This window comes from Zea mays, chromosome 5 (genome assembly GCF_902167145.1).
Source record: "Zea mays cultivar B73 chromosome 5, Zm-B73-REFERENCE-NAM-5.0, whole genome shotgun sequence".
In the NCBI taxonomy this organism is placed as follows: domain Eukaryota; kingdom Viridiplantae; phylum Streptophyta; class Magnoliopsida; order Poales; family Poaceae; genus Zea; species Zea mays.
This window is the reverse complement of record NC_050100.1, coordinates 20229259-20247836: the sequence shown is the minus strand read 5'-3', so window position 1 is coordinate 20247836 and position 18578 is coordinate 20229259. Positions and strand designations below refer to the sequence as shown.

General features: G+C 49.2%; 1 protein-coding gene across 1 annotated transcript; it reads left to right on the top strand.

Annotated features, from left to right (window-relative positions):
* The first annotated feature begins 5015 nt into the window (after positions 1-5015).
* LOC100381544 (uncharacterized) lies at positions 5016-7795 on the top strand. The gene is made up of 2 exons (NM_001174372.1): positions 5016-6705; positions 6802-7795. Exons 1-2 carry the CDS (start codon positions 5068-5070, stop codon positions 7693-7695), a joined length of 2532 nt encoding a protein of 843 aa, NP_001167843.1. The 5' UTR covers positions 5016-5067; the 3' UTR covers positions 7696-7795.
* The last annotated feature ends 10783 nt before the right edge of the window (positions 7796-18578 follow it).

Here is an 18578-nt window from a genome sequence, read left to right as displayed (position 1 = left end):
ACACTCAAATTACCCAAGGCAAGTAACAACAGTGTTAATTGGTACAAGATCTTAGTTTTCTTAGAATTGGAGGATCGACAGAGTTACACCGCTCAGCCACCTTTGGAGCAGAAAAAAATGAACTCAAAGATATGCATAACGAATAGAAAGCAAATGATTGAACATGGACATGGTAAAAGGCAGGAAAGAAAGTGGTCTATAGTGTATCAACTCATGAGTCAGTGGTTGTGATGTGTTTTACTTACGCCTGATGCTTTCTCCCTGTTTTGCAGAGGGAGGAGATAAGAAACATGATTGAACCACTATCTCGTCAAAGTACTATCTTCTTTCTAGTGTCTACACAAGGATCACAGTTCAGTGAATAAACACGATAGGAGATAAGAACAAATCATGAAAAAATAGCTAATTACCTCTGATATTTGCCCGTTGTGTTTTTTGTATCTTAAAAAATGACACAACTCCCATGCATACTTTGAGAGAAAAAAGAATATTTGCTATTGCTCGGATACAAGAAACACAATCAATAAATGTGGTTGTTATACGGTCTGGTGTAGCCCAACCACTTTAGAAGTTGAATATATTGTTGTTGCTCCTATAGATGATATTCAAGTTCAAAGACTTTAGCCTATCATTTGAGAGAGTTTCTCGCTTTGCGATAATACAATTGCAAGCAGTGTAGCAAAGAATCCAGTTTTATATTGCAAAATAGAACATATGACTATGAAAATGACGACACTGACTTTAACTATGGTGACACCTAAAACTCAGCTCTGAATATGGAAAAAAGAACAGCACTATGTAACACTAACACTGATTCTACTGACATTTTAGCTATTCTTTGTTTTTCCCACGATTAAATTGGAGCATCAAACTGAAGTTTTTACAGGCATTAGCTAAAATGCTTTATCAAAGATATTGACAAAATATTTTGTATAAGTTATATAATACATTCTCCAGAAATTTTCAAGATGGCACTGGCAGATGCTCATTCTGTTTGCCTTTGTTACATTTTAGTAACTTTGTCATATTATTTTTGGTCCCATAGAAGGGCATGTGTGAGTCTTTTATAGAACCTTGAACCTTCCTAATAAAATCCTTGACCTCAACCTTCACCTGATGCATTCCTTTTGACAATTTCTGTAACTGTGCAATCTGTGGCATGACAATTTCTACCATAATTCTTTAGATTTAATTCTGAACTATCAGTCCAAGAAGTACCAAATAAAAGGTCCAAGCTATAACATTACAAAATTTACTTATAATTTGCAGAATCATGACAATCTGGAGACAATTTTCAAACTATAACAAATCATTAATAACTATAGAGTATCTTAGGCTACAAGTCATTATCAGTAAAAGGACAAGTATAAAAACCCTTTTTCTACACTTATGTATGATCTAATCTATGTACTAACAAGGTAACAACAATGTCCCACATATTCTACTGATGACACTTGATACATAGCAAATGCATCCAATGATTGACGGACGCTACAAATTCTGCAATATAATTTGATTACCGCCACAAAGTCAGCGGCCAGGAATCATAATTTGATTACCGCCACAAAGTCAGCGGGTGGCACCAGCGGTTGTCGGCCGGGCAGGGGCGGCTGTGCTTGGGCTGGGCACTGTTGGCCTGCGGCTAGTCGCTGTGCCGTGGCTTCTAGGCCTGCGCGTGGGCGAGGAGGTGGCTGCCACCGCCGAGGCTCTTGTTCTACTTGCACATCTCGCGGATCTTGGAGAAGTCCATGGAGTAGTCCAGCAACCCCCTGTTCTTCGTGTTCCAGTCCATGAATGTCGGCACCGTCATCCAGGCGTTGTCAACCATCTGCCTGTCCTGTGATAGTAATCAGCCCAAGAAAAGTGAAATCTTCAAATAATATCTTTGCGCGCCTGACAGACGTCATGTTTCAGATAATATAATTTTAGATACAATAAAATCCTAATAGCACAATGCTCTCTTCAGCAACGATAGGTTGTATCATGAAAGCTTAAAAACTTGAGCACAGATAACACATGACATAATAATCTAAAGTTGTTGTTCGAACAATTAGCATATCAGACTTGTAGATATGATGTTAACGTCAAGACCATTTCCTTATAAACAAATATTCTCGACACAAACCAAGATCACTCGAGGGTGCACATGATCGAACCTGATAAAACTATAAAATTAAAATAGCTAGCGCTATTCATGATTTCACATGCCTAAAGCTTGTTTGGGACTAAAAGGCTTTATTGTTGTTGTTGTATATTCACAAAAGAAAGAAGCACAACCTTATAAAAGAAAGAAGCCTTTCAGTAGTGAAAATTGTAGAACACGTTTCCAGAGTAAGCTAATATAACGAGACATACCTTGTTGTGAGCAGCAGAGCCACCATACTGAATAGCTAAAGTATCACCCATCCGTTCATAGAAATCCATCAGATCATCAACCAGAGGATCATGCAATTCAATTTTATGTGCTTCAGCAAGTCCCAGTGCATGAAGTTGACGCCCTAAAGCAGCTAAACCATATGAAAATTGTGCAACATTTGTGCGATCCAAGCAGTCTATACAATTTGTCCTGAGGACACCCTTCTGTAATAAAAGAGGTACCAACTTAGCTGCACATTCAGTTTGATCTCTGCTACTTCTGTCATCACGTGGTTTGGCAACAGTTTTTTCTTCACTGCAATGAAAGGATAAAGGGTATTAGAACTGAAAAACAAGCACTTACAAATGTACAAAAAAGAATTGTGATCTGTAACATATGAATTTGGCATAAATATTTAGAGAAAGTACGTCATAAAATAAATTCCAGTGGAGGTTCTTCTTTAATGAAATTGACGAACTTAGCTTCACTATTACTTTCCTATCACTTGGCAACTTGAACTTGTGCATTATTAAGGAAAAAATATCACTACCTTGAGATGTCATCAAATTTTGTTGATGTACTTATTTCACAGTGGAGGAATTCAGTTAGATCCAAGACATCTGATGCCACCTTGCTCAACAGTGCAAGCACATTGGTGCCTTTCCTGAAAGTAGCAAGTAGTAATTCACACTAAGGTACATACAAGATGATTGTCTTACACTGAAGGAGCAATTTTACATAAGATTCGCTTGTAATACAATGCATTACCTTCGAAAAAGATTACTCAGATCCATGTGCAGAAATTTTAGACACTTGTCATCAGATAGGCTCTTGTTAATGTAATGAATAGCCTTTGCAAATTCTGCACAGAGCAGAGATTCACGGGGCTTCTTCTCGTGGGTCTGATTGAAATATAATTAAGGGGTTCAAAATTTCAGACTTATAACAAAAGGCAGAAGACTATCAACTTGGTGATTAAACCCTCAGCTATAAAAGTCTATTTAACGTCTGAATTTCGTAGTTGTCTACTTCGCCCTCTTACATGTAAAATCAGATGTCCTATTCCTCAAATTATTTAGTCACATCCAACACTGATCCAACGAGCTGAGTTCAAAACAAACACTCGATTTTGGCACAAGCAAAGAAAATAGAAACGGAAGCGTAGGGTGCTCACCTGAAGTTTCTGCACAGCTCGGGCACGCACATCTTGTGACGGAGGCTCGCAGGCGACTGCTTGAGCCGAATCCAGAACACGGTCGCCGGTGAGGCCTGCTGCGCTCCTCCACCCGCCCCAGCACCTATTCCTCCCCCAACCAAGCCGCCCGCCTCCGCATCCACTTCCATAGCCTCGGCCGCAACACCAGCTAATACTCCCGCCTCCGCAGCCTCGGCGCCTACCCCATCCGCCGCCTCTGCCTTCTACTGGCCACCCCTTCTGCTGCTGCTGCTGCTGCGACAGCGGAGGCGGAGGTCGCGGCTGATCCTTCGGTTATGAGGTGGTCCCGTTCGCGGTGGTGATCGGAGTGGGGACGGGGACGGGGCTAGGGTTCGGGGAAGCGGAAGAGGTCATATGGGCTGAGAGGGATGGCGGCCGAGGGGAGAAAAGGAGAAAGGAGGGGCGCAGGTGCTTGGGTCACTTGAAGCGATCGGTCGAGGACGGGGGCAGGGTCATGGTCACGGGGCGAGGGCTGCCGGCGCGGGGAGGACGCCGCCAATGTCGTTGCGGCGACGGGGGCTAGGACGGAGGCGGGGTCTGCGGGCGCGCGGAGGGGACACGTGGGCAGGGGCAAGGCAGGCGTGCATCAGGCGGGCGGGGGCACGGGCGGGGGCACCGTGCAGTGGTGGACGTCCTCCTTCCACCCTTAAGGATTAGTAGAGATTATTTATTTATTTTGTATAGAACTCCTGTTATGTAATAAAGATGTGACATTCGATCATGTGCCATTATTTATGATATGTGTGAGATTTGGTCCCAGCACGCCTGTTGATTATGTTCGCGCCCGAGTCTTGGTGCCCTAAAATCCGGGTGTGACACTCCTGCACCTTTTTATTCTCCGCTAGCATCATTTCACCTTTTCAATTCCTTGGCGCTCGTGTCAGTTTATTTTACCTTGTAAAAATAGAGTGTCTAAACCAGCCCTTCATGTCTGCTCGTTATTATTTCCTGCGTTAGCATAACGATGCGCGTGAGTCCATAATAACCAAATCAAACAATTTTTAGAAAAAAAAGGAGATGTTGGAGTAAAGAATTATGTTTGGTAAGATTTATAGGAAGATCCTAATACTCAAGTATTGGAAGCTATATTTTTAGAATTTATTGGAGATATAGGCCCTGTTTGGCACAGCTTATTTTCAGCTTCTTCAAAAATTTAAGTCGAAGTTCTGCCAAACAGACAACTTCTGCAGCAGCTTATCAGTTCAGCTGCTTCTTAAAATAAACTAAAAGCAGCCAACAAGCAGAAGCTGCTTTTTACCAGTTTATCAGATAAGCTGCTTTTTCAAAAAGCAGTAGCTGTACCAAACAGGGCCATATATTCACAAAAGAAAACGTACAAGCAACGTTATCGGCCCAGCTCTGTTATCGGCCCGCTCGGACTCTTCTCGTCCACGATCTATATAAAACGCTGGCAGAAGTCCCCTCCCCCAGAGGCGTCCTTCGGTTTCGCCCCACGATTCGAAACCGTCAAACGGATGAAATCGTGGAGTCCGCAATGGACTCGCGAGGCGCCGCCGCTCTCCTGCCCCCCTACCCTCCTTCTCTTCTTTCGCTTCTGGATCTCGATCGCTCGCCGGCGGTCATGGAGATGTGTGAACTGGAGGCGGTCACCGCCGCGCTCCCGGCAAAAAAGCGGCGCCTGCGGGAGACTTTCGACCGCCTAGTCGCCTGCTCCCCGAGGCCGCTCCCCTTACGCTGGGAGGATCTTGACACATACATCTCCTCTTTCCAGTACTCCGCTACCCTCCGACACCACCGGGATCACGAAAAGTCTATGCCTGCCCCAGCACTTGCCCCCGCACCGGCCGCGATGTCCCTGCTGCCCGTCACCGGCGGCGACGTCGGCCAGGTTCGGGTACTTGAAACTCCACGTCCTGCCCCCGCCCCCATTATGCCCGCCGTCTTGTCGTCTCCAGTCACAGACGACGGCGGCATCCACAACCCTGCCCAAGCACTTGGCCCCGCTCCGGCCGCAATGTCACTGCTGCCTGTCACCGTCGGCGACGTCGGCCAGGAGGTGCGGGTCCTTGAAAAAACATGTCCTGCCCCTGCCCATATTATGCCCGCCGTCTCGTCGCCTCCAGCCACAGACGACGGCGACGTCCACCACAAGCTTCGGACTCTCGTGACGTTCGAACCCGCCCCACCTAAATCTCGTGCTCCAGCTCCCGCCGCCGTCGTCTCCGCGCCGATTGCCACCGGTGTCCACGTCGAGGAGGGAAGGAAAAGGAAGGCGTTTACTCAGGAGGCGGAGGAAGTCCACATGGCGACGCCTACGACGCAGACGCAGGAGGAGGGCCAAGCAGAGATGCGGTCGCGAAAGATCCAGGAGGATGCAGCGGTGAAGAAGGAGACGTCTCCGTCGCACGACAGCAACCGCAAGGTGTTGGTGCCGGTTCCTCCAGGTGACGACGACAATGGGCTCGCGGCGGAGGCCAACGCGAGAACGGACGCTACAGATCAGGTAGATCCCGTCAGCAAGGTCGCCATTGTGCAGCCGGAGCTCCCTGAACCTGTGCCAGCCACGGCGCGGCGCGATGCCACGAGCGCCACGAACCTTGTGCGGGTCGCTGGAGTCCCGAACTCCATTAGCCTGCTACGAAGTCGTCCGCGCCGCCTCATCCCAGCCTCTGACGCGGCAGCGTCCGCGGCGGCTGTCACCGGCAGGGATCTGGAGAAGAGCAAGAAGCGGAAGAAGGTGCCCAGTCAGGAGGTGGAGGCTGCCAGCCAAAAGGTGCAGATGCAACACGCCGTGCAGGAGGTTGTGCAACACGATTCGGTGGTCGCCAAGAACATCCCCTCTCATGATGGCGGTGAAGACAAGGTGAGCCTGCGTCGCCCTGCCCCCGGCAGCGGCAGTGGCCTCCCGATCACGGCCGTCACAACAGCCACAGCGGAGGTGGATGCAGATCCCATTCCCATCTTCAAGGCCAGTGGCATTCGGCACGAGCACGAGTCCCCTGCCACGATGCCCCACGCCTCGTACGCTAGTAGCCAGGGTGAGGGGCCCGACGTCGAGATGGAGATAGCGCAACTAGAGGAGATGCCGCAGGTGCTCATCAAAGAGGACGCGTCAATGGCCGCCATGAATGCATATCAAATACAAGTCATCAAGTCCGAGCAGGACGGCAAGGTAAGTCCGCTTCCTCTAGTTTGTAGCAATGGCCATGCACAGCCGCACAGGCCACAGGCCGGCACCGGCGCTGACGCTGCCACCGCGATGACGCAGGTAGCCGCTGCTGCGGGCGCCACCATGCGCGAAAGCTCACCCACCACCGTGACCCGCGACTCCCCCCCTATCCTTGTGCAGGCTAGCGCCCCGGCCCCGACGAGCGCCGGCGGCGTGCCAGCTGCCACGCGCGACGACGCAACGGCCTCGCACGCTACTCGACGAGCACCACTGGCAGCTGGCTCGCAGCAGGACGCCAGTGACGTGAGTCCATTTCCTCCATGTGGAGGCAACGGACTCGCTCAGTCGTCCCCCGTGCGCGCCGGCGCCGTGGCTCAGACGGTCAGCGCGCGTCATAGCGCCGCCGTTGTCCGACAAGGTTTCCCGGCCACGGCCACTAACCTTGTGCCGGCTAGCAGCAGGCGGAAAGACACTGGTCCTTTGGAGACCAATGCTTCCCCGAATGTCGGCAAGCATGTGCTCCAGCAGCAGCACATGCCCGAGCGTGAGCCGACTTCTTCACCGGAAGAACAGCAGGAATGGTCTTCAAAAAACCATGGCGGCCGTCCGACGGACAACTCTCAACCTGTGCCTGAAGCACAGGACGCTGCTACTCAGAGGTCGTGGACCAGTCCCGGCGAAGGGAGAGACGGTGGATTAGCTGCAAGAGGGCTACCTGGAGACGACGACAACAGAAACAAGGGCAGCTTCAACCACAAAGGAAAGCGACGCCTATTTTGCTTAAAGTGCGGATGCAAGGGCCATCTCGCCGGAAATTGTCGCACGGCAAAACACCTCGTGGCCCTCTATCAGAAGGCAATGATGCAGCAGAAATGCTTCAGGTGTGGATGTACAGGCCATTGGTCTCGCACTTGTCGCACAGAAAAACACCTGGTCGACCTATACCAAATAGATCGAGCGGCCAAGTGTGCCGCAGGACATCTTCACGAATAATGTCCATTGTTTTTTGATGTTTGTTTCAAGCTTATTTAGGGCCAAACTTTCAATATCGAATTGGCTACCAAATTATAAATCATGATGGACTATTGGAGCTCTTTTTTGAAATATTTGAATGCTTGTTTAAATTTACACGAATGTCATCATTATTGTTGGGGGACTTTCTGTTCCGAAAGTCCTAAAAACGTGATTGGCCATATGTTTTTAGTATATGGATTATTACAGGAGGCTTCTCTCATGGCAAAGACATACGATGTGAAGATGTAACCCTAAGGTGATAAGAATGGCCGCCGAAGCTGTAGTCGAAGAGCTTCGACTTAATATGGTGATGAAGACCAAATATGATGTAGACCGAAAGAGGAAAAAGACTATTTAGTCCTTAATGATTCATTTTATGATTATAAATAGATGTCAGGGACATAAATGTACTTTTACTCGGGCTGCGTCTCATGCCTATAAATAGATAAACAGTAGCACGGTACTGTTCACGCTAAATGATAGTCACTCTTTTGCGTCTTCACCTTCGAGCAAGCTGAATGTATCAATGTAATATGAATTCTGTTGATATTCATACATGTTTTATAGGATACAAATGTGAATGGATTAACAAGATGCAATTACTATCTTCATCCTTTTGCATTTCTATTCATATATTAAATGATGAAGGTATGCCCTTCTTGACCTTCGTCTGATGAGCATTATACTCATGCGAAGATAATGCTTCGGAAGACGAAGGTCCGTAATAATTAACGATTGTGTTGCCTTGTTCTTAATTCACAACATTTGAGAACAAGAACCAACATTGGCACCCACCTCCGGTGAACTCGAACGACCACCTTCGGCAAGCATCCACCTTCGTCATGCCACCGAAGAAGACAAGAGCGCCAGGGGCTGCCCTACAGCCACTGGACACAAATCAGGAGACACTCTCCCTACGAGAAGCTAGGAGCCAGAAGAGAAAGGCTACCAGCCCAACACCTCAGGAGGAGGAGTTGGACCGGGAGATCAGGTACTTGGAGACTATTCACTAGCAAGTACAAAGGAAGAGAAAAAAATTCTTTGGCTAGCCGACCTTCAGAAGAAGATCGACAAAGTTGTCGAAGAAATGTGTCACCTTACGCAGGATGACCAAGATCGAAGGCCCCAACACAGGGAGCTTCGTTAGGAAAGCCTAATCAATGATGATGAATGGTACGATGACTTTTATCATGATAACTTTGCTTTTGATGATGCTTCTCCTCTAGCAGCAGAGTTGCAGGCTACCCCGTGGCAACCATCTTACAAGCCACCACAGCTCCCCATATATGATGGGCACTCAGATCTGAAGCAGTTCCTAATGAGATACGAAGCAACCAAATCCTCATATGGGGGAAACACTGATGCTATGGCGAAGTCCTTCGTCATGGCACTCAGAAGTGTGGATCAAACATGGTATTCTTCTCTTCGACCAGGAACAATTACTTCATGTCAGAAGTTGAAGGATATGCTAGTCACCAGTTTCCAAGGTTTCCAGACGAAGCCACTTACTGCCCAAGCTCTGTTCTAGTGTACGCATGACCATGAGGAGTACTTGCATGCGTATGTCCGAAGGTTCTTGCGACTGAGAGCTCAGGCGCCTACAGTGCCCAATGAGATTGTCATTGAAGCCATGATCAAGGGGCACAGACCCGGACCAATGACACAATATTTTACAAGGAAGCCACCACAAACCTTGGAGAAGCTTCTCCAAAAAATGGACGAGTACATCAGAGCCGACAACAACTTTTAGCAGAGAAGGGAAGAAGCCTATAGATACTCCGAGATGACCAGGGGCTTCGGAGGAAAACTCCACCCTAGTCATGTCAGGACGATACATAATCCTAGCTCATGCAACGATAGGGGAAATCATACCCAAGGGCAACAGCACAACTCCCAACCATCAAGGGCACAACAAAGCTCTTTCAGGCCACCAGCTCCAAGAGGTAGACGGGGCAGAAGCTTCAGAGGAAGATATGGTAATCATCCAAGAAGATTGTTCTGCCTATTTTATGGGGAAGATAAGGGACACACGACAAGGACGTGCCAAGTCACGATCTAGAAATAGAAGGAAATCGCTGAAGCCGAAGCACGGCAGAACCCGCCGAAGCAGGTCTTGCATACTGCTTCATGCTATTCTCCATATATTCTGGAGTATGTGGGCAACCAACAGCGTACGACTTCTGTTGATTCGGCGAGTCACTCCCAAGCCTCCTGGGCTCAGTTGCCACCACCGCCACCACTGGCACATGCTTTGGTTCATAACCAACAGCCAGAAGGGCATCGTCAGGCTCAACAACTGCGGGACATTCAGGAGGAGTTCGAAGCTCGCACAGTCAATAGCACTGTGCCGGAGTCGAGGCATATATACTGAAGGTGGCACACCGTTTCGGCCAAAAAGTGCCCTAATCCAATGTATCTTTACCCTTTTTGCCTTTATATTTTCTTCCAAAAAGACAAGACAAGAAGGTTTAACCTTTGGCCTTATGTAATACGCCTGTGGTTACACCATCGAGTGTAACAAGAACGAATCAAGAAGCTCCAAAGTCGTTCCTAAGGGAATGCAGAGCTAAGTTACCACCTAAGTGAAAAGTGAAGAAGCTCCAAAGTCGTTCCTAAGGGGATGCATAGCTTAAATGCCACCTAAGTCAAAGGTGAAGAAGCTCCAAAGTCGTTCCTAGGGAGATGCAGAGCTTAGCTCCAAAGTCGTTCCTAAGGGAATGCAGAGCTGAAATACCACCTAAGTAAAAGGTGAAGAGACTCCAAAGTCGTTCCTAAGGGGATGCAGAGTCTGGGTGTGTATTTGTGTGAGTTTTTATCTTCGGCGTAAACATCATTTTGCATCATACCATCATATCATGTCGCATAGCATCATATCATACATCATTTTTGCATTAGCAAAAAGTCATGGAGAAGAAGGAAAATTGCTCCTTCGACAATACCTGTCGGGTCATGAAAGAATGTGATGTAGCACAAGATATGCCTTCGGCAGATATATTTTTACACAGGAGGGGAATCTTTGTCAGCAGTATTATTATGCAACAACCGTGGCAAAATACTCAGTATTGAATCAACAGAAGGGAAATCTTTTTCTTCGTGAAGCATGAAAAGAAGGGAAGTTGTTTTTTTCGCCAGCGGCTCAAAAATGGTATGTACGGAAGTTTCATGCATCACAAAGAAATATATTACATCAATCTACACGCAAATTGTTTAAAAGTGTTTCTTGCAAGACAGTTCTAGTCTTCATTGAGGACCTTCTCGGCAGCCTCGTTTAACAGCTTGTTGACAGCTTCGTCAACAACTTCATTGGCAATTCTAATAGTCTCGAGCGCTTCCTTCAGGAATGGGTCGACTTCTGGGTCGTATGGCTTTGGAGGGGGAGATAGTTCAGTTGCACCGTAGTATATGTTTGTTAGTTCTGAAGCTAAAACAGATTACGAAGCTAAACCACAACAAATGCATACCTATAAGTCTAGCCCGCTCGACAGCTTCTTCAACCCTTCTTGCCTCTTCTGAAGCATCATGAGTTTCCTTTTCTTTTCTTCTGATGGCTCATCGGCGACTTCTCGTCCGCCCTTCAGCCATACCTCAGAGTAAATTTTCCCACTTAGCGCAGAATCTTTGGCTGAAGGGTTTTTTATGTCGTCGGCTGAGAAAGCAAATTCTGGCTGAACTACAACCTTCACTTGATCACAGCCGACCTTTTCCAGAATTGATGCAGCCCAAGGCACCGGCGAAGGTGCAAAAATCCCCTCTATCACTAAGAATCTCTTCAAAAGCTTCATCCTCGCCACTGATCCACTAGATAACTCCATCAGGGTCACCGTAGATGATTTTTTGCTCAGAGGAGAAGGCTCAAACTTTAGCAAAAGTGCTCTTTAGATTTTTTTCGCATTCCATGGATATCTCATAACATTTTTCTTTGGCGGCCCGAAGCTCATCGGCATTCTTTTGCGCTATTGATCTTTCGATTTCGCATATCTCATGCTTCACCACTTCAACTTCAAATTTTTGGTTGCTTCAGTAACCTTTCTCTTTAGATCTTGCACTTCGGCCTCGTGAACTTCGGCTTGAGCAGATATCTTGGCTTCACTAGACTTCAGCTTTTCCACTAGGGACAACAAAATCTTATCTTTACCGAGAGCTTCATTTAGGGATGGCAATTTTACCCGTGGGTTCGGGTACGAATTTGTACCCGCGGGTCTTACCCGTACCCGACCCGTGTTAAAACCAGGTCGGGTATGGATATTTTTTGTCGCCCGTGGGTTACCCGTGGATATCCGTAAAAACTAAAAAACTAGTGAGCATGTATCATGAAGACTTGAAGTGTTCCCATATTATGTTCTGTATGCCTGTGTTGACACATAATTCATGAAGACTTGTTTGAAGTGTTCCCTGTACACATAAGTTTTCTAGAATTTTTTGCTGGTTATGATTATATTTTTTGGAATTTTTCTATATTTTTAGATATATATATAGATATATGTACCCACGGATACCCGATACCCGCTCAATACCTGACGGGTACGGGTACGGGTACAATTTTTACCCGCGGGTATAGCGGCGGGCGGGTATGGCTAATACCCACGGGTACGGTGGCGGGCGGATATTTATTATACCCGATCCGAATCCGACCCGTTGCCATCCCTAGCTTCATTCCTCAAAGTTATAACCTTCGATCGGAGATTACTAAGTGCCATTTTGTAACTCTCGTCTTCGGCTTACTTTTGGGCCTTCAAAGCTTTGCTCAGGATTAGACCCTGCAAAATAGAGCAAAAAAGCAAGCAACAAATGCAAGAACTACTGGATAACAGTTCAGAAAGAACTAAAACACGAAGCCAAAATTTGCAAACCTTCAAGCTATTTAAAGCAAGGTTGTCCGCAAGTTGATCCCTTTGTCATGGCAGATAAACCGAACTCGAGCTTCAAAAATCCCATATTGTTCATCATCTTGCGACAGACGTTGATTTCCTTATTATCGGGAAGACAATAGAGGAAATCCTCTTCGTCATCCCCTCCATATACCAAGGACCCTCGCGGGTACTTTAGGTCCCTGGCATAATGCTCTACTTCGGCAATCTGCTTTGAAGATAGCTCCTTTCCCGAAGCATGTGGAATAATTAATTCTAGCTCTTTATGAGGTACTTCGGGAGCAGGAGATTTAGATTTCTCAGGAGCACTCTCTTCCACCAGTACTATCGGCGCAATTTCCGAAGATCCAGCTTCGGCAGGAGCGTTGGCCGCGCTCGCAGCAGAAGCTTCTCTTGCTTCCTTAATTTGTTCGCTAGGAGCTTCGGCAAAGGCAGGAGCTGATGTCTTTACAGATTCCAAAACAGCGTCCAACACACTAGCCATTCTCCTTTTTCTCGGAGTCACCGTGGAAACGCTTTATGGCTTCGGCAGTTCTGTTGTAGTTGCTCGGCTCAGTACCTTCAGCTGTTTCGCTGCCTTCTCTGATTTCGTCTCTTCGGCTGGATTTGTACTAGTTTTAATTGGCATGACATGACCTAATTCTATGGCAGATGGGGCAGTCTCTGCACCTTCAATAAGCCTTGGCACATCGACCGTCTCAATGTGTCTCAGTCTACGTGTCAAGACCTTCACTTTCTTCGCCTTCGACGCACTAGAGAATGCCGAAGCACCAGTTTTCATTTTTCTCCATTGTTTTCGAACAGGAAAACGATAATTAGGGTAAACAAACCTGATAACATCAAATACCTTGTTTAACCTCTTTCTCCCTTGAGTGCCGAAGGCGACCGTCATAGCTTCGTCTTGAGCCTTCGAGTAGGCTCCAAGCAGCTCATCACTAGTTGCCTCTATATCATCTAGCCAGTCATCGTTTGGTTCATCAAATTGGCTTCTGTATCGAAATGTATACTTGAGATAGACCAAGCCATTTTGACTAGAGCCAGCGTCAGCCTCCTTCGGCATTTTCCATCCACTTGCAAGGGGACACACTCTGTAAGCAATATTCTCTTGGACCAAGTCTCTTATGCCAATATAGGTGCATACTGTGTTGAAAGCTGCCTCGCATGCTTGCACATCATTCCCAAGTGCAATGGGTGGCCTCCTAATGCCGAAGCGAGACCATATAGGGCGTTGAATAATCCCTTTCACATCCTCCCTCTGATTCAGGTCATTCTTCACATAAAACCATTACTACATCCAAGAGCTTGGCCACCTTTTCCGAAACGTGGGCATAGGATAACTGGCCTCAGAGCGGGGTACGAAGCTGTAGCAGCCGAAGTTGTTGTGGTATTGCTCTTTCCCAGTCCCTTTCGTCTGGTAAGACAACTCGTGAATATTACAAAAGCACCTAGCATATGGTTCTAACCCTTGACTCCTCATGGCCCATATAAAAAACCCAACTTTGATAAATTGATGAAGATATATTTCAAAAGTTTTTAGAACTTCGACCAATATCTTATCCAGGGGGAACCGAAGTCTGGCTTTCATGAAGCTTCTGAAAACCACCACTTCATTAGCTTCGGGAAGAGGAACGATACTCTCCCCTCCAGCCCTCACAATAGAAATATCACGAAAGTATCTGCCTTTCATCGCTTCGATTTGCCCTTGCTTAATAGTCGACTTTCCAAAAACAACATGGCTTGGCCTCCATGGCCGATTTTCGACATCTTCATTTTCACTTTTTATGTCAAAACTCTCACTATCGTTGGAGTTTTCAGATAACCCAGCCAACATCTCATTGGTGATTTTCTCCGTGTTGGTCTTCTCCATAGCTTCGTAAAACCCGGCCAGTGCGGAGTCAGTGATCTTCTTCTCCTTAGCCATTTAGACGATGGTTGGACAAATGCCGAAGCTCAAAAGTTAATCGAGCTCGAGAAAGCAAAGAAGGTTAAAATGGCATGCACAGTATAGGCAGCTAGATAGCACGAAAAATACTCACGACACAGGTCTCTATATATACACTTAGAGCCCCACAATGCGGTGGGTCCCACGGGTCAGAATGATTTGCTATTCTAGCGAAGTGTGGGGGATAGATATCCCCCGGGTCCACTAAAGGAGTAAAAGACCTCACGAAAGGCCCAAAGGCCCAATAAATCGTAAGGTCATTCTTTCGTGGGCCTGGGGAGAGACAACCAACAAGGCGAAGCGACGTGATACCGGATTGGTGCAAGCTCGGGTGGCCCACGACGTCGAGCAAGTAAATCGCAACAGAGACCCGACTTTCCCGCTCTGAAGCCCCCATGCAACGGAGCCATGCGAGGATAAGTCGGCGAGGGTTACGTAGGGATAAACTCAAGAGGTTCACCGCTTTTTAGCTACTTGTTGTTATCATATCCACATGTACTGCCCCACGGTCGAGTATATAAGGCCTAGGGGGCACCCCTTCAGAACGATCGACCCTATCTTACTTAGCCACCTACCTCAACTCTCTGTGTTTTCAATCCAGAGAGCCCTCTTGTAACCACGTACACATACTCACCAGGACGTAGGGTGTTACGCATCTCTAAGCGGCCCGAACCTGTAAATCTTGTCCACTGTCCCTCGTGCGATCGGCACGAACCATTTTGCTACAGTCGTCGACACCGTCCTACTCCTAAAAACACCTTGAGGGGCAACCCCGGGTGTGCGATCGGACCCAAAACACCGACAGCTGGCGCGCCAGGTAGGGGTGTGTCGACGATCCAAGCTAGCTCAATGGCCGTCACCTTCAACAGCAAGATCACCATGCGTCCCGGATCCGTATTCTGCTTTGGGACAATCTCATCTGTAGCGGATGGAGAGGGAATTCTACACCGTATCGCGGATCCGCCGGAAAAGAAGTCTCCTCCAACAAACCCCGAAAATGCCGGAGGGGTGCAACCTCCGGCTCTTCGGAAAAAGATCGTCTTCGGAAAGCCGGGGGCTGAGAGTTCGCTGACCCGGAAGACTCCGCTGTCTACTTCCCCGACAAAAGAATGGACACGGATCGCGAGGAAGAAGGAGACCAGGGAAAAACAAGTCGTTCTTTCCGTTCCTCTGGCCTCAAAAGAGAACGGAAAGAAAGTCGCCACGACAGCAGCACCATTCTACCCCGACGTCCTCTACATCGGGAGAGTAGAGTCGCCCACCGTCTCTGACGACGAGCCGACCGCACCCGGAGAAGAACCGCCTCAACGAGAATCCCGCCGACGGAGGAACCGGCGCAGGAATGTTCGACGACATCACGCGGCCGGAGAACGGGATCCGGAGCAGCCAGTCTCGCGAGACGAGGTCTCGGAGATAGGAGAAACTCCGGAAGAACGCGTCTTCAGAGAACAAAGGAACTCCCGACGACGTGATCGCCGGCGGGCTCAGGAACAGGCCGAGCAAGACGCGAGGCAACGCCGGGAGAATCCGCTCTTCGGGCGCAACCTGAATCCCGACTTCGCTCGAGCTATGAACACGCCAAGCGAAGTCGGAGGAGTACTAGCTCGGATAGCTGATGGACTTCCTCGGACTCCCGACATCGAGGGATACCGACGCCTGTTCACCCAGGCAGCCAACCATCTTCTACCGCTTGCTCACCCGCCGAACGATCTACGACATGCCATCAACAGCCGCCGAGACGCGCGAAGCTCCATCAATGCTTCGCGCGAACGGCGGCATGAGAACGAGATTCGCCGTCGGGAGGAGTACGACCAGGATCATGGCATCCCGACTCAGAGCCAGGCCACCAGGACTGAGTCAGCAACAGCCTCAACTGGCGGAACCACTCGGGGACGGTCGAGGAACCACAATCACGACTCCCCTCCCCGGGACAGACATCGTCCCCGACGACAGGAGGACACGTGCGGAGTGTCCGCTCTTACTCCGCGCCTTAGGGCCATCCAATGGCCTCCCAACTTCAAGGTATCCAATGTCGACAAATATGAGCCTAAGCAGGATCTAGGGGGTTGGCTAGCCGTCTACACCACCGCTGCTCGGGCTGCCGGAGCATCCGAGGACGTTATGACCGCGTATCTGCCCATCGTCCTTGGGCAAGATGCGCTACAGTGGCTACGACATCTACCCCGACACTGCATCGACGACTGGGGAGACTTCAGTCGACGCTTTACCGCCAACTTCCAGTCCCTCTCCGACAAGCCAGCGCAACCGTGGGACCTCAAATCCATCAAGCGCCGGGGGGATGAGACTCTCCGGTCGTACCTCAAAAGGTTCCAAACCATGAGAAATCGCATCCCCGAGGTCACGGAGGCGGCCGTGATTGAGGACTTCTATAGAGGATCCAACGACTCGGCTTTTGTCCAAGCCATACTACAGAAGGCGCCGACTACTTCCGAGGAGCTGTTCCGGGAAGCCGACCTCTACATCACCGCCGACGAGCGAGCTCAGGACCTCATCGGAGGAGCAAAGCCCGCACCGGCAGCACCACGACGCGACGCGAACCAGCCACCCGACAAACGCTGGGAGAAGAGGCCTCGCGAAGAAGTACACGCCGCCGGACCACCTGCCTCTCGCGCCCGAGGAGGACCTCGCGGAGGCGAGCGCACGCTGGACGACATCCTCGACGCCCAGTGCCCATACCACAAGGACATGCGCCACACTCTTCGCAACTGCCGGGACTTCAAGCACTCCGTTGGGCACGACCGACCCTTCCAACCTCTACCTCCTCCTCCGCCAAGGGAAGGACCAGATGAACCGCGACAACCTCATCAGCCGGAGGAGGGAGGAGGAGGAGCTTTCCCACGCGTCGACAGGGAGGTCAACGTCATCTTCGGCGGACATGGGTCGCAGGAGAACAAAAGACAACAAAAGCTCAACGACCGCCAGATACTGGTGGCGACCACCGGTCCTCCCGCCCCATACCGGTGGTCAGAACACCCGATCACTTTCACTCAGGAAGATCAATGGCTCAACTTCGACCATCCGGGCAAATACCCGCTCCTCGTCGATCCGGTGATCCGAGAGAGCCGGGTGAAGAAGGTGCTGTGGACGGGGGGAGCAGCATCAATGTCACCTTCCCCCGGACGCTCCAAGGCTTGGGGGCTCACCTCAAAGAGCTCCACAAGTCGGACACTCCTTTCTTCGGCATCGTGCCGACGGAGGGGGAATACCCGCTGGGCCACATCTACATGCCAGTCACCTTCGGAACTCCGGAGAACTACAGAACCGAGTTCCTGAGGTTTGAAGTGGCAAACTTCGACTGCGGGTACAACGCCATCATTGGAAGGCCGGGATTGGCCAAATTCATGGCCATTCCGCACTATACATACATGATACTGAAGATGCCAGGACCGCGAGGGATCATAACTGTGCGCGCCGATTTCCAAGGCACCGCAGAATGTTTCCGAGTGGCCATCCAAGCAGCCCTCACCACCAAGCCGTCAATGGTTCCTTCAACACTGGCGAACTCTAAGCCTGAGGAGGACCTCGCCGTACCGGCAAACGAAGCTCAGGCCGCGACCTCTATGCGGCCGACTGAAGAAACCAAGCGAATCAACCTGGGGTTTGCTGACGAGCGCAAGACAGCCATCATCAGCTCCAGCTTGGACGACAAATAGGAAAGCGCGCTCGTCCAGTTCCTGCAAGATAACCGAGATGTATTCGCATGGCAACCTGCGGATATGCCGGGAGTCCCAAGAGAACTGGCCGAGCACAAGTTGAAGGTTTATCCCCAGGCGAGACCGATCCGGCAAAAGCTACGTCGTTTCACGCCCGATAAGAGAGAGGCCATTCGCGCCGAGTTAGCTCGCTTGGTTGCGGCTGGATTTATTAGAGAAGTATTACACCCCGAGTGGTTAGCCAACCCTGTTCTTGTACTCAAAAAGAATAAAGTGGACTGGCGCATGTGCGTCGACTATACTGATCTCAACAAACACTGTCCGAAGGATACCTTCGGGCTCCCGAGGATAGATCAGGTGGTGGACTCTACCGCCGGA